The sequence below is a fragment of the Meles meles genome, chromosome 5 (genome assembly GCF_922984935.1).
Source record: "Meles meles chromosome 5, mMelMel3.1 paternal haplotype, whole genome shotgun sequence".
Lineage (NCBI taxonomy): Eukaryota > Metazoa > Chordata > Mammalia > Carnivora > Mustelidae > Meles > Meles meles.
This window is the reverse complement of record NC_060070.1, coordinates 83,544,648-83,562,117: the sequence shown is the minus strand read 5'-3', so window position 1 is coordinate 83,562,117 and position 17,470 is coordinate 83,544,648. Positions and strand designations below refer to the sequence as shown.

The 17,470-nt window shown below is 37.1% G+C and overlaps 1 protein-coding gene across 1 annotated transcript in view; it reads left to right on the top strand.

Annotated features, from left to right (window-relative positions):
* SLC35F1 (solute carrier family 35 member F1) overlaps positions 1-17,470 on the top strand; it is a 398,751-nt gene that overhangs the window by 239,714 nt on the left and 141,567 nt on the right. The window contains exon 2 of the mRNA XM_046004052.1: positions 12,140-12,315. Within this exon, the coding sequence (XP_045860008.1) occupies positions 12,140-12,315 (176 nt within the window). The remainder of the gene's footprint in view (positions 1-12,139; positions 12,316-17,470) is intronic.

Sequence of the window (17,470 nt, the reverse complement as noted above, 5' to 3'; positions counted from 1 at the left end):
CTCCACTGGAGCTAGAATAAGTGACTAAAGACCTTGGAGGTAGATAAGACCAAGAGGATTTGAAAGAAGAGCATTAAGAGGTATCTTAGCCACTCACTACTTTGTATAGGAAGGAACTGAAGCCCAATGTAGAAGATTGTGGAGCTTAATTAGTGGAACTCAAGAGCCAGAAGCTTCTCAATCCCTATTTGGTGCTTTTACACTTTTCTGTGCTATTTTAGATATACAACATAAAATTTACGTGCACAGTTCTGACCCATTCTCTCACACTAGAGTTTCAAATGTCTCCTACACTTAGTGCCTCATAGATTCACTGTTCACATTGTTTAGGAGAGCTTTTTGTGGCTTACTTTGTTTCCTCTAAAAAACAAAACAAAACAAAAATATGATACCACAGAATCAGAGATTAAACTCCATGAATATAGAATTTGAATTATATCTGCAAATATGTGTATTTGCTTCTTGCCTGGTGCTCTTCTTATGTAGAAGTCTAATTAATACTTAATGTTATAAAACCTTTCAGCAAAGAGCTTCCAGAAGCCAATGTCCTAACCTCTGTAAACATGAGTCTTTTAAAGAACATAGTAGAACACATGTTTCTCCCATGTTCAAGTGAAATTGTTTTTAGTCAAGGGAGTTTACTTAAATGTTCTGTGTGTATGTATATCTGAATTCATATGCTGACCCAAATCTATCATGGCATGCCTGAGAATAGTTATCAGAATGAAGATGTCTCTACGGAAAGGTTGATGTGCTCTGATTCAAGATGATAACATAATTGTTTCACTCTCATGCCAAAGAATTACAAAGCAATATGATTATATAACTCTATGTTGAAATTTTTCATACCCTTTTAAAAGAATGTAGTCTTATAACTGAGGGTAGAAAATAAGATTCAATTCAGGTTTTATTTTAAATCTTATTATTTTGAATATCTAATTTGTAACAAGTTTATTCACAAGGTTCTAAAGTCTACCTCTTTAACAGAATAAAGTGCTTCTGGTAATGGTTATGTCAGTCTTTATGAATATAAGCTGTATTATAATAGGTATTCAGCTCCCAGCAGCACTGTTTTTCCTGAGACTCATACATTTTTCATTGTCTAGTCATTCTGAATTTAAAGTGGATAGGATGTCCTTTTAAATGCATAAACAAAGAAGATGGAAGTATGTATCATAGTCTCTTCTCTGCTACTAAAATTATAGAACCTATGTTTCCTATGTTAGAATGCATCTGGTGTGTTATTCTATATATTGCATGAATAAACACCAGCTCCCTGTGCAGAATTCTACCCAGGACCATAGTTAGCATCATTTTTGCAAGATAGCACCTTACCAGGCTTGTTCAGAAAGGCAACAGAATATAGCTTATTAACTCAGTGTCTAACTGGAAGATGGAATACAGTAAAAATAAGGTGGATTTTGTCTTTCAAAACTAGTCATTTTTTTTAAGGTAAGGTAAGCAGTCATCTTTCAAATCTTCTAAGACTTTGCCCTTTTTCAATTATAAATATTTGTTCACTTGTAAACATGTTTATTCATTCATTCTGTACTTATTGAGCATCAATTTCCTTTCAATCCTGCAATACTGAAGGCACAAGGAACATAGAAATTAATAGAATGCATTGCCTTCTTTTCAGGAGCTATGAGTTATGCAGTTTGGTGAGTACAAATAGAGATAGGAGCGTACGCATGAAGGCACTTAACTCAGTCTTGGGGAGAATAAGTAGCCAAACGAGGTTTTCTGAAGAAGATGGGTCTTCAGATTATGAAGAGTTAGGTGAAGGGACCGCAGATCTATTGTGGTGGTTACCTGTGCAAAAACAAAACAAAACAAAACAAAAAACTGTTCAGAGTGGTAAGGCAATAACAAGTGAACTGAAAAGATCCTAAAAAAGAGAGTGTTGGAGAGGACACTCTGTGAAACAAATCACAGAAAGGATTTGTCCAGTGCTTAAAGACAACAAAAGAGAATTTGATGAGAGGAAAATGGCAGGGGTGGGGAGGCAGAATTAGCAGAGTTTACTATCTAGGTCGACATTTAGGTTTCTTTATATATATATTTTTAATTTACTTACTTTTTTTGCTTTGTTGACTCTAGTAACTTAACTCAGATATGCAAACTTCAGAATTTAGCTTTCTGTAGTTGGGAAAGAACTCATGAACTAACTGATAAAGGGCTCTTTCCATTCCTTCCTGCTTTACAAGTCATCTTTATTAGTATGACAGATAAAACAATAATTTGCATTTTGTATCAAATAATATCAAAGCAGCTAAATGATGTGGTCAGTAATTAAAAGCAGAAATTAATTACTGCAGATTTGCTGTTTTGTTTTGCTGAAGAAACTAGAATAAGCCTGTGTTGACTTCCTGCTCAAAGGCATATACTACAGAGGTCTTGGTGGAAGAATTTTCATTAGTCAGTCTGGCTGGCTTTTTTTGCCTTTACTATCTCCAGAATACTTCTAGAACCCAGCAACTGAGGTTTCTAGCACTGTGCTTTCGTGAGGGCAAAGAGTGTTTTTTTGTTGTTGTTGTTTTTGTTTTGGGGTTTTTTTTGCAGCATGATAGTGGTATAACATAATTAATTAAGAAGTTGGGATTTGGAGTCATATAACCTAGTTTCTATCTAAACTCTTCCCCATGCTAGCTCTGTGATCTTGAGCTGGTTGCTTAATCTAAGCATTAATTTACTTACCTATAAAAATTTAATTCTTTATAAAATTGTAATGTTTATTATAAGCTGCTTTATGTAAGCCTATGATAACCACAAGGCCAAAACCTATAGTAAATATACAAAAGATAAAGAAAAAGGAATATAAGCACACACAGAAAGTCATCAAACCACCAAGGAAGAGAGCAGGAGAAAAAGAGAGAAACAGTGAACTGCAAAAACAGCCAGTAAACAATTAACAAAATGGCAAAAAGTACGTACCTATCAATAATTACTTTAGGGGCACCTGGGTGGCTCAGTTGGTTAAGTTTTCCCTTCGGCTCAGGTCATGATCCCAAGGTCCTGGGATTGAGCCCTGCGCTGGGCTCTCTGCTTAGTGGGAGCCTGCTTCTCCCTCCCTCTCTCCCTCTGCCTGCCACTCTGCCTACTTGCCTCTCTCTCTCTGTGTCAAATAAATAAATAAAATCTTAAAAAGAATAATTATTTTATTCTTTATGTAAATAGACTTAACTCTCCAAACAAAAGACATTGGGTGGCTGATTGGATAAAAAAGCAAGACCCATTTTTATGTTGCCTACAAAGGTCTCACTTTAGATATAAGGACATACACAGAATGAAAGTGAAGAGATGGAAAAAATTATTCCATACAAATGGAAACCACAAAAAAAAACCTGAAGTAGCTATACTTATATCAGACAAAATAGAATCTAAACCAAAGAATCTAATAAGATCCCAAAATGGGCATACACAATAATAAAGTGGTCAGTTCAACAAGAGGATATAGCATTTGTAAACAAATATTTATGCACCCAAAATAGGAGTACCTAAATATTTAAAACAAGAATTAATAGACCTAGGGATGCCTGGGTGGCTCAGTTGGTTAAGTAGCTGCCTTCGGCTCAGGTCATGATCCCTGCGTCCTGGGATGGAGTCCCACAAGGGGCTCCTTGCTCCGCAGGGAGCCTGCTTCTCCCTCTGCCTCTGCCTGCCTGTATTCTCTCGATCTCTCTGACAAATAAATGAATAAAATCTTGAGAAAAAAAGAATTAATAGACCTAAAGTGATAAATAGACAGCAGTACAATAATAGTAGGAGATTTTAATACTCCGCTTACATCAATGGATAGATTATCCAGAGAGAAAAATCAATAAGAAAATATTCATCTTAAACAACACATTAGATCAGATGGACTTAACAATTATATGTATGGAACATTCCATCCAAAAGTGATAGAATACACATTATTATCCAGTGCAATTAGAACATTTTCAGGAGAGATGGTGTTAGGCCACAAAACAAGTCTTAATAAATTTAAGAGGATTGAAATCATATCAAGCGTCTTTTCTGACCACAGTAGTATGAAACTAGAAATTATCTATATGAAGAAAGCTGGAAAATTCACAAATCTGTGGAAATTAAACAAGATGCTGCTGAGCAATCAGTGGACCAATGGAGAAAGAGAGAAACAAAAAATACCTTGAAGCAAATGAAAACAGAAACATACATAGCAAAGTTTGTGGGATATAGGAAAAGCTGTTCTAAGAAGGAAGTTCATGGTAACATATGCCTACCTCAAAAAAATTTTCAAAAAATATTTCAAAAAAGAAAATTTTCGTATAAACAACCCAACTTTACACCCCAAGGACCAGAAAGAGAACAAACTTGAAGGAAATGAAGGGAATAAAGATTAGAACAGAAATAAATGAAATAAAGACTAAAAAGGCCATGAAGAAAATCAATGAAACTAAGAGTTGGTTCTTTGAGAAGATAAACAAAATTGACAAGCCTTTAGTTATACTCATGAAGAAAAAAGGACAGAGGGCTTAAATAAATAAAATTAAACATGAAAGCAGTTTTACAACTGATACCACAGAAATACATAAGAGACTGCTGCAAACAATTATATGCCAAGAATTGGACAAATTAGAAAACTGGACAAATTCCTAGAAACATATCAAGACTGGATCAGGATGAAATAGAAAATCTGAACAGGCCAGTTATTAGTAAGGAGATTGAATCAGTAATCAAAAACCTTCCAACAAACAAAAGTCCAGGACCAGATGGCCTCACTGGTAAATCAAATCAAACATTCAAAGAAGAATTAAACCAATCCTTGCTGAAGCTCTTTCAAAAAACAGAGGCTGAGGGAACTCTTCCAAGCTCATTTTATGAGGCCAGCATTTTCTTCATATCAAACCAGACAAGGACATCACAAGAAAAAAAAATACAGACCAATATCCCTATTAACAGAGATGCAGAAATCCTCAACAAAATGTTAGCAAACCAGATTTAACAATACATTAAAAAGATGATACACCATGATCAAGTGGGATTTATTTCAGGGATTCAGGGATGGCTCAACATCAGCAAATCAGTCAGTTTGATACACCACATTAACGAAATGAAGGAGAAAAATCATATCATCTTAGTAGATGCAGAAAAAGCATTTGACAGAATTCAGCATCCTTTTATAATAAAAGCTCTAAACAAAGTGGGTATCCTCAACATAATAAAAGCTATATGTGACAAGCCCACAGCTAACATCATACTCAGTGGTGAAAAGCTAAAAGCATTTTTTTTAAGATTTTATTTATTTATTTGACAGACAGAGATCACAGGTAGGGAGAGAGGCAGCCAGAGAGAGAGGAAGGGAAGCAGGCTCCCTGCTGAGCAGAGAGCCAGATGCGGGGCTTGATCCCAGGACCCTGGGATCATGACCTGAGCCGAAGACAGAGGCTTTAACCCACTGAGCCACCCAGGTGCCCCCTAAAAGCATTTTTTCTAAGATGAAGAAGAAGACAAGAATGCCTGCTCTCACCGCTTTCATTCAACACGGTATTGGAAGTCCTAGCCAAAGTAATTACATAAGAAAAGAAATCAAATGAATCTGAATTAGAGCAAAAGAAGTAGACTGTCACTATTTGCAGATGACATGATATTATATATAGAAAACACTAAAAAGTACCAAAAAGTATTAAAAACAATAAATGAATTCAGTAAAATTGCAGGCTACAAAATCAATACACAAAAATCTGTTGCATTTCTTTATATTAATAACAAACCATCAGTAAGAGAATAAAGAAAATAATCTCATTTACAATTGCATCAAAAACAATAAAATGCCTAGGAATAAACTTAACCAAGGAGGTAAAAGACCTGTACTAAAAACTGTAAGACCTGAATGAAATTGAAGAAGACACAAATAAATGGAAAGATATTTTGTGCTCTGGATTGGAAGATTCAGTATTATTAAAATGTTCGTACTATCCAAGGCAATCTACAGAATTGGTGCATTCTCTACAAGATTACAATGACATTTTTCAAAGAAATAGAACATTTCTTTGTCATTTGAAAATTGGAAATAAGTTAGACAAATTTGAAAATTTGTATAGAGCCACAAAAAAACAAAAATAAAAACAAAAACCAATAGCCAAAGCAATCTTGAGAAAGAACAAAGCTAGAGGTATATCATGCTTCCTGTTTTCAAACTTTATTACAAAGCTATAGTAATTAACACAGTATAATGTTGGCATAAAGACAAATACATAGATCAATAGATCAGAATAAACAAACATATATATGGTCAATTAACTTACAACAAAGGAACCAAGAATATACAATGGGAAAGGATAGTCTAGTCAATAAATGGGAAGAGATTGGGGAAATTGGATAGCTGCATGCAAAAGAATAAAATTTGACCACGATCTTATACAAAAATTAACTCAAAATCCATTAAAAACTTGAACATAAAACCTGAAACCATAAAACTCCTAGAAGAAAACATAAGCAATTAGCTCCCTGACATGGGTCTTGGTGATGATTTTTTTCAATCTGACAGCAAAAGCAAAAAGAAGTGAGACTACATCATACTAAAAAGCTTCTGCACAGCAAAGAAAACTATCAAGAAAATGAAAAATAATCTACTGAATGGGAGAAAATGTTTGCAAATTGTGTATTTGATAAGGGGCTAATATCCAAAATATATAAAGAACTCATAAAACTCAATGGCAAAACAATAGCAAAACAAATAAAAGACCTCAATGGCAGAAATACAACAATCCAATTTTAAAAAGACAGAGGGTCAAAATAGACATTTTTCCAAAGACATATAGATGTCCCACAGGTACCTGAAAAGATGTTCAGTATAATTAATTATCAGGGAAATGCAATTCAAAACCACAATGAGGTATCACCTCACACCTGTTAGAACGTTTATTATTTAAAAAAAAAAAAGACAAATAAATGCTGGGAAGGATGTGGCAAAGAGGAAACCCTTGTGCATTGTTGGTTGGAATGTAAATTGGTACAGCCACTCTGGAAAACAGTATGGAGGTTTAAAAAAAAATTAAAAATAGAACTACCCTATGACATCTACGGCCATACCACCCTGAACACGCCTGATCTCGTCTGATCTCGGAAGCTAAGCAGGGTCGGGCCTGGTTAGTACTTGGATGGGAGAACTACCATATGACCCAGCAGTTCCCCTTTTGGGTATTTATCTGAAGAAAATAAAAACACTAACTAGAAAAGATTGTTCATGTTTGTTGAACATGTTCATGTTCTTTGCAGTGTTATTTGCAATGGCCAAGATACGGAAACAACCATAGTCCATCAATTGGTAGGTGGATACAGAAATTGTGGTGTGTATATGGTGGTTTGTGACACAGAGATGGATCTTAAGGGCATTGTGCTAAGTGAAATAAGTTAGACAAATACTGCATAATCTCTCTTATGTGTGGATTTTTTTTCTTAGTAAAAAAAAGCACATAGATAAATAGAACAGATTGGTCATTGTCAGAGCTGTGAGGATTGGGGGTTGGGAGAAATGGGTGAAAGGGGTGAAAAAGTGACAAGAAAAAAAAGGACAAGTTGAAAGGGAGAGACCTTTGTGTGTACCTATAATTACATTTGTCCCTACTTTTTGAACAAAGGACCTCACATATTCACTAGGATATGCAGTTATGTAGCCAGCGCCATTCCTACTTGAAACTGAGTTCCTTAAGATGTTTATTAATCATATTATTCTGTGTCTAGTATAATAACTGACATTTATTAGATCATAAAAAATGCTCTTGAAATAATTTTATTAATTTGATTTATAGTATATATATATTTATAGTGTATATCTACATATTATGTATGCATTTATATAGTATAAATTAGTAAAAATGTATACTGTGAATGTAGAATGATATATGCAGTAGATAGATAAATATAAAATATTTATAAAACAGGTTTTTAAATATTTTGGTCTTCCAGTTATCATTCTATATTAAGAGACTACTGCTTTAGCCCCTTTGATTTTAAAAGGGGCACCTGGGTGGCTCAGTGGGTTAAAGCCTCTGCCTTTGGCTCAGGTCTTGATATAAGGGTCCTGGGATCGAGCCCCACATTGGGCTTTCTGCTCAGCGGGGAGCCTGCTTCCCTTCCTCTCTCTCTCTGCTTGCCTCTCTGCCTACTTGTGATCTCTGTCAAATAAATAAAATCTTTAAAAAAAAAAAAAGGTCATTAATTCAAATGCGGACATAATCAATACTGTATTTTAAAAACTCTTAAGGAGTAAATTACTATCTGGATTAAGTGGATTCATTGCACCATAAGCTTTCAGAATGTGCCCATTGTCAGCACATTTCTATGAGAAATAAATACAGAAATACTACCTGCCTCATTCAGTTATTATGAGGATTAAAGAAAGTATAGATAAAGCTAAGCCCAGGATTTGGCTCTCACCCAGTATTTGGGTGAGAATTTACTAAATATGAATTATTATTGTTATTTCTCCTTAACTGGCCTCACTTTGTAATAAGTTATTTGGGAACTCAGCCCTAAAATCTTGGTTAGTATCTCCTCAATGACAAGGACTGTGTCTTATTCATCTTTGCATATATAGTGCCTGACATGTAGATGGCTGTTTTATAGTATAGTGGTACATATATGTCAGAAGAACTAAAATTTTCTTCTATTACATAAGTAACCAGTCATTTTTGGTGGCTTGATTTTGTTCAGGAAAGGCACAGGATATTGCCAAGGTTTTGAATGCCAGGGTTGTAATTCAAGCAGCTGTAGGAATTACCACATCATGGCAGTTTTTAACTTTCTTTTCCCAAGGAGACATACTCCATACCCAGTATTCTCCAGTGGATGTACTCAGCACTGGGAACAGCCAATTAGTTGTAACTCTCCTCATTTCTCTTCCACTTAAGGATGTAAGTTATTATGCAAGTAATTAAGAGTGACCCAGTAAGAAGATAATCATGAATCCATGCTAAATTAAATTTTTAAATCATTTTATACATTATTATTTTAACTATTATCATAATTATTGTGTTTTGTGGTGACTGGCTCAAACTCCTTCAAAGAATTCTTTGAATTCTTTAAAATTCTTCAAAGTCAGCACTTTTATATCTTTCCACTTCCTGTCTACTTAGTCACAGCTAACTATTCCCTCTGTAAATTCTCTGTTCCCTTGGTTTCCATGATACCATTGAATTCAATGATACATTGCCCTGGTGCTCTCCACTCTGCCAAAACTGGTCCTTCAAAAGCTAAGAGTGACTACAAATTAACTTCCATCAGTCCTCATTCTCTCTACCCTCTAAGCAACTTTCAATATTACAACTACCTCCTCCATGAAAGTCTCTGCTTCCTTGGTTTCTCTGATAGCAAGAACTATCCTGGTTTTCCCCTTAGCTTTCTAACCACTTCTGACTCCAATGATGTGCCTCTTCTTTCTCCCCAACCCCCAATCTGCAGATTCCTCAAGGATTTTCCTAGCTTCTCTTATTCTCTCTTTCCTTCTCCCTTCCTTGGTGATATCATCCATTTCTAGCACTTTAGACATCATTCTTAGGTGTATAACTTCTGCATATTTATCTCCTGGCTGACCTCCCTATCCAACTGTTATCTCTTGTTTCTAACATTGCTGGATCATCTGGAAGTTCATCTGGTGGCTCAAATTCAATATACCTTTGCACTAAAACCAACCCCTTATCATGATTTTTGTTAGTGGATATCATACTTGTGTTAGGCTGGCTTAAAAACCTTTGAAATAATTCTGGAATATTTCTGCTACTTCTCTTTACCTTTGCCTTTCTTTTTTATCACCTTTCAGTTCAGTAAAACTGTTCAGGGTTCCTAAGGCCTATCTCTGCACTGTCTTTGAATCCCTTCATTTTCTACTTCTTCTGAATGCTATTGCCCAGCTACAGATATGGTGAAGAATATCATACAGATTTCACAGTCTGGCAGAGGGAACAAAGGGGTAAAATCCGTAATTATAATACATGATGTAGAAGTAAAGGAGAAATATTCCGGGGAAAGGAGGACAGGTAAGACTTCTTAAAGGGGGTAACATATAAGCCACATCTAAAAGATGAACAGGAGTCAGACTGATAAAGGCAAGACGAACATTCTGAAAACAAAGATAACACAATAATGCCAGCGAAGAAGACCACAACTCATTGTTGACGTGTAGGTTGCTCTGTAGGACTGGAGCTCTGGTTTTATGGGGAAAGCAGGAGGTAAAGCCCCAGAGGTAAGAGTGGAGGGGGGCATTTGGGTCCTTGATTTCAGTTACCTGTTGCTCCATAACGAACCACTGTGAATTTTATGCCCTAAAACAACAGCCATTGATTGTTTCTCGCAATTCTCCAATTGGGCAGCCATCTCTGGTGATGGCTCATCTCCGCTCCATGTGGCACAGGCTGGTACTGCTGCACTGGGGCAGGAGGATCCAGGATCCTCACTTACAGGGCTGATGCTTCAGCTGGGGTGGCATTGGCTGGCTCTCTCTTTTTCTCTTCACATGGTCTCTCAAGATCTAGTACCCTAGGTTCTTTGCATGGAAGTTGTATCTGAAGAGAGCAAAAACTGGAAGCAGCAGAGCTTCTTATAGATTAGCCCAGAAGTCACATAACATCATTTCCCCTACATTCTCTTGGTCAAAGTAAGTCACAAGATAAGCTCGTTAGAAAAGGAGAAATAGATCCCACCTCCCTTTGAGAGGACCAGCATGAATGCGGAGGCATAGGAGGAAATGTTGGCAGCCATCTTCGTAGAGGATGTATCACAGGCCTTATAGATCACTGCACTTTGAAAAGTACCATTATAGGATTTTAAGCAACAGACTGACATTTTAGATATATCTGTTTAAAAATATGTCTTTTATTCCTTAATAAAGATTGAATTGCGGAGAAGTGGCGGTCAGGGCCGGTACTTGGGAACAGAACAACCAGTGGGAAGCCTCTACCAGCATGTTACAGGTTAACCTCAGGAAATAAAACCTTCTATGGGCATTCATGCCTTGCCAGAATTTTCCTCCTCATGGAAACGAATGGAATGATGAAAATGTGATGGGTGCCTTTAAATTTTTTTTTCTTTTTCTCTCTCTTTTTCTCTTTCTTTCTTTCTTTCTTTTTTTCCTTCCTTCCATTCTTTCTTTCTTTCTTTGACAAGACACCACTGAGGTATCCACCCAGAACTCATTGCCCCTTTCAGAAAGATGGGTTCACATCTGCTGTGAGGGAGGAAATATGTAACATTGCAAATTTTCTGACCAATACTTTTTTATTTAGATATACTACTCCTTGCTTATTTTACATTACTGTTTCTGTAAATAAACCAGGAAAGTCAGAAGGGACTTTGGGGAAGGCAGAAGCCTGCTTTGTATTTCTAGGAGCTCTTCCTGAGTCAGATTGTGCAGGTTTATATGATGATAAAACCCATATGGGCACTTTATTTCTATGCAAAGTGAGCCCCTTGACTCTTGCTTTTAGTCCCTACTACAGTGGTCTACAATGCCTATGAAAAAGCCACAGAAAATATTTACAAAATGTGAAATGTTTTATTATACCACCTTGGTCACTAAATTTCCTTCATGAATAAGTTTTAATATGCAATCAATTGTAACTTGTGTAAAGGAAAAAAGAGACTAGTGCTTATCAGTGCTTGCTAGAGCAAAAGAAGATCCAAAATCTGGGAATGGGGAGGAGATGGTTCTTTTGGATTTTCAGGGGTGCCCGGATCCAAGATTTCAGTCTATAAACAAGAGTCTCTCTTTATTAGTATGAGAACCTGAGGATAAGGTTACAATGCAATGCCTCTTTGTCACACTTAGTGAATGCAATGGTGGGCATCAGAGATGATGTTAATTTCCCCCCCCACAGGCTCCGGAACGCCTTGGCTAGAAGCCAGGATCACTTGGAGAGATTCAGTCTCAAATACCAGCTTTGCCACTCCCTAGTTATGTGACAGTGAGCAAATTCCTCAAATCCTCTAAACTTGGTTGGTTTTCTTTTCCCCTCTGTAAAACCTCACTAAAAATTGTACCTCTTTTGTAGGATCATTGTGATGGGCAACAAGAAATACTATTTATTACACTTAGCCTAGTGAATGGCCCAAGTGCTTAGTAAATTTTGACTGTTAATGGACTTCCTGCTGATGTTTGCTGTTTCTCTTTACTTTTCAGGGAGATGTTAATCTCTGTGGCTCTGGGCCAGGTGTTATCCCTTCTTATTTGTGGAATTGGCTTGACCAGCAAGTACCTGTCAGAAGATTTCCATGCCAATACACCAGTCTTCCAGAGTTTCCTCAATTACATCCTTCTCTTCTTGGTCTATACCACCACACTAGCTGTCAGACAAGGTAAGCATGCGAAAACCCATATGTAGCTTGGAATATAGCTCAATTACTTTTTTACAAACATCTAGAAGAATGATGAGCCGTGGCTAAATTAACTTTTTTTCACTTACAGCATCATAAGCCAATTCAGAACCTCAAATCTCACTTTTCTATTTTACAGTAATAAAGCAAACAGAATGAATGAATAAATCACAAAGAAGCAGAACTTGTGTGAATTCAGCGGGAAGTGGGAAATGCATGTACAGGCAAAATGTACAATTGCTCACTATCTGAATTTCTGTTAACGTTCCTTATACCCCTCAGTGAATCTAAATAGAGTGCTTCCCTGGAAGCTGGAATGGTCTGATGCAGCTGTCCTCACTCACGCCCGTCCTGAGAAATCCAAGAGAAAAACAGACAAATGTATGTTCCTTGGGAAGGTGTCACAAGAAATATAAAAATAGTAAACACGAACAACTCTATTAATAATTAAAGGGGAAAAGAAAGGAAAGGAAACTAACACAAATGGTCGGAGGAGATAGTCTGTCTAAATTTAAAATAGCTAAAACAATAAAACAAGTCCTCCAACAATCAAAGCAAGAAAAACTTTTTAATTGGTACCTGAAGTTGAAATATTTGGGGGGTATCTCTAGAGAATGTAATTCAGAACCTTATGACTGTAACACTGAATCTGGTGTAAATCCTCTTTCCTCTGGCCCAGAAATAGCCGACAATTCACCCCTAGAAGCTGTTCACTGTGAAATATGCATTGAAAAATAATCGTTAATAGGTTCAAAGACAATTATATACCTTATAATAAATAAGGATACAGGAATAGCTTTATTCATCAAACCTAATAATGATACTTTTTTGAAACTTTTATAAGAACTGTATCAAGTATTTCATTTTTACGCTTTATTATAAATGGCCATCCTGAATAATATTGCTTAATAGTAACAATGTGGCCAATACTAGATTTTATTCAGCTGGGACTGAATTCCAGTTTAATTTTGGATTTGTTTTAAGAATTGGAAAAGCTAATTTCATTTACTTCTCAAAAAATTGTATTACTGGTGCTTTTTTTTTAAACTACAATAGACATAATTAATTTAAGAATAAAATTTCAACTAAAACCTCAGGCTACAAAAGTTCTAGATGTTGAGTCTCAGCTATATTCCCTCAGTGTGACTGGGAAGCTAACAGTTTGCACACTACTAATGCAAAAAAGAAAACCCACAAAATTCACAGGAACATGGTGAATTTATCTTCTCAAGATTTTTAGAATGAAATCATCTAGGTAAGAGATGGTGAATTGTAACTAGTCTTGGGGGTTCTTGTCTATCTTACTTTCCAGGAATCCAGAGATTTAACAAAAACTTCATGAGGAAAAATATAAAACTGTCACTCTAAGACACATAAAATTTCACAGTCGGGAAAGTTTAGAAAACTACATGTAGCAAAAAGACCTACACTTTATAACGATACCTTCTGTCAAAACTCTATAATGTGCTAGACGCTTTGTAGGTAAGTTATCTCTATTATTCCTTCAGTCAAAGAAAATAAGTATTATCATCCAAAATTTTATAAGTTAGGAAACCGGTGTTTCACCTGTGTCAGGAACCTGCTCTAGGCTGTAGAACTAGTTGCTGTAAGGCTCACCCCAGGCCAAGGTCACAGGCCTCCTGGGATTCCCTGTAACCCCATGTGGTGTCTAGGGGAGGCAGGAGGAGGAAAAGAAGATACTTTTGAACAGAAAGAAGGGGTTTTGTTTGAATTTTAAAATCCTGAATAAGAAACCAGCCCTGGGGCGAGGTCTAGTGAGGCACAGCAATGAAATCAAGACAATGTGTTCCCGGATTGGGTGGGAAGAGTGGACCAGGGAGAGGCACTCCTGGCAAGAGGCCAAAAACTAGGACAAGGAATTTGGAGCCTCTTTGGAAAAAAGACTGAAGGGCACCTTAGGAAATTCTGTTTATCCCATTCAGTGATGGAGAGAATCGGTTTCTAAAATGACCTATCTGGAGATTTCTGCCATTGCCTCAGATTACCACTCGATTCACTGACATGTCTTTATGTGGGTGTTCACTCAGAAGGTTTGTTTTAATCTTCATCTTTAGAAGTTTTCTTTTTTTTTTTTAAGATTTTATTTATTCATTTGATAACAGGCAGAGACCACAAGTAGGCAGAGAGGCAGCCAGAGAGAGAGGAGGAAGCAGGCTCCCTGCTGAGCAGAGAGCCCAATGTGGGGCTTGATCCCAGGACCCTGGGATTATGACCTGAGCCAAAGGCAGAGGCTTTAACCCACTGAGCCACCCAGGCACCCCTCATCTTTAGAAGTTTGAATAGGCTGGCATTAAGCTAAAATCAGGAAATCAACATACTAATTACATTAATTTTTTATAGGCTGATTCAATAATGTGTTCTAGAGACATAATAATTTCTTTCCCTGTGCACCCCACGATATGAGAGGGAATGAAAAACAGAGCAGAGAGGATGAAAGGATGAAAAGTCTGGTGCGTGCAGGAGATGTGCTCTCACAGCCACAATTTCTTCTTTCCTGGTACTTCCTGACCACTCCTCCCAGAGGCCTAGAGATCAGGACTGAACAAAATTACTGTCTTTTCCATTATCCCAGCACAGACACCCTTTACCCACCAAAGCACCATTTAATTTGATGTCACCTTAGGCCACATAACTGCAAGAAGTTAGTCTCAGGATATTTTTAAACAAATATTTTTTATCACTGTAACCATACAACTTCTCAAAAGTTATGATTATCACATGCGAATACAATGTGATAAATGCAAGAAGGTTTTCAAGAGTGTTCAGGGTAATACTATGGCAAACGAGTTGTGGAGATTTGACTTAAAGTTAAACTGAGTTCTCTTTACCAGATTTGCTCTGAACCAGTGACCAAAGACCTGAAGCAACAGGTTCCAGTAGAAATTCCAATATAACTCCAGTTCAAGCTGGAGTTCTGAACTTGTCCCTTATTATTAATTGGTTCCTGCAAAAAAATCTGACTACCATCCTCCTTTAAAAAATATCTCTCTTGTTGGACAAGTTTTAAGTCTAACCCTTTCCTTGACTGGTGACAGGTTTTTATCCCAGATAGTTTTATGACATGCTTTTTTTTTTTTTTAAGATTATATTTATTTATTTGAGAGCGATGCGAGAGGGCATGAGCAGGGGAGGAGCGGAGGGAGAAGCAGACACTCTGCTGTGAGAGGAGCCCCATGTGGGCCTCAATCCCAGGACCCTAGGATCATGACATGAGCCAAAGATATTCACTTAACTGACTGAGCCACCCAGGCACCCCTGTTCCAGAAAGCTCTAAAATCCAAACGATTTTTGCTGTTCATAACAAAGAGCTTCAATAATAAAACTTTACAGAAAAACTGTGCTTCAAACAAGTAGTTCTGTTGACACTGTAGCATGTTTGAGAATTTAGCTATAACTTCAGTAGGTTAATAGTAACCACTTTTGAGAAGTTGTTTAGGCAATTAAAATGTTCTTATTGAAGTAAGTAAGGCCTGAAATCCAGACTCATGCTGTATGTACCTAGTAAGGCTTCAGGAATTATAAAGGAAAGCTCAGCTCTCTTCCTGTGTATCTTTCCCTTACTCATGCTATTGTCACCAGATGTGTGGTGTTTTTCCTACCAGGCAATTCTGTGACAGCAGTTGGGTGTCCTACAGTTGATCTCAGTTCTGACCCTGTCTACCTGGAGATAGCTAGCACTAAGATCCCACAGGTTAAGAACTGAATCTCACGTAACTGCCCCTCACTTCAGAGGCCAGTCACAAGTCTGGGTTGGAAGCTATGCTTCTGACTGATGGACTCCAAATCAGACATTCCTTCAGCTTCCTTCTTGAGTTTGATGAACTTGCTAGAGTGGTTCCCAGGACGCAAGAAAAGAGTTTACTTACTGTTTATCAGTTTATTATGAAAGGATATGATAAATAATATAGGTGAATATCCAGAGGAAAGAGATGAGCAAGGCAAAGTATGTGGGAAGGGACATGGAGCTTCCATGCCTCTCTGGGCATGCCACTCTCTTTAAACCTCCATGTGTTCATCAACCCTGAAGCTCTCTGAAGCCTCTACTTTGGAGATTTTTATGGAGGCCAATGATGTAGGCATAATTGATCATTAATGCCATGTCCAGCCCCTTGCCCCTTTTTAGGGAATGGACAGCTGGGGCTGAAAATTCCACACTTCTAATCATGGCTTGGACTCTGTGGTAACCACTCTCTATCCTGGAGCCCACCAGGAGTCACCTCATTCAAACAGAAGACAGTGCTGTCACCTTGGAAATTCCAAGGGATTTAGGAACACTGTGTCAGGAACCAGGGTCAAAGACCAAACATTAGAACAAAAAATGCTCCTGAGTACTCTTATTACTTGGGAAATTACAAGAGTTTTCAGAGCTCTGTGCCAGAAACTGGGAACAGAGACCAATATGTATATTTTCTGTTGTCTCACAGGACTGTAATTACCAAAGTATAGGGAAGCTTACAAAAATTTTATGGATTTGCCTAGGAAATTCTCAAAAGAAGACTCTTCCTCATATCTACTTTTTCTTTTTTCCTTGAAATTCAATGTAATACTAGCTGAAACCAGGAAGCAGAGAATACAGAAAGCAAAGACTATCAACAAGAAGAAAGAACAGACTGGGTTCTAACTAAAGCCCAACCAGTTCTTGCATTTATGTTGTCGAAGCAAGAAATGTGACAGGCTTTTAAAAACAAAGGTGAAGATAGGATATCATGAAAAAACATGACACCCCACCTTTGGCCCATAAACTTCTCTTATCAATTATTATAAGAATCCTGATGCTCCCAGAACTACTTCCAGCATTTCTTGAATAGATAACCGTGGTTCCTCTTTTGGCAATTTTTAACTTCTGAGCGTAGATAAACCATAGTTTTTAAATAGTCAATAATTTCCTTCTTTTCTTCATCTGCAGTTTTTCTCACTTCTTGCCTCCTTAATTCCTCTTTATTTTTCCATTCACTCTTTACTCTGTGATGGAGGAAGAGAGGATTGTGGGGCAAAGGCAGGATGCTGGGGGTGGGGGGAACACTTTTCAGTTTTTATTTTCCTTCTCCAGGCATGATGATTTTAAAAAAAAGGGGGTGTATCAATAATAAAAGCACAAATAGAAAAGTGTCTGCTT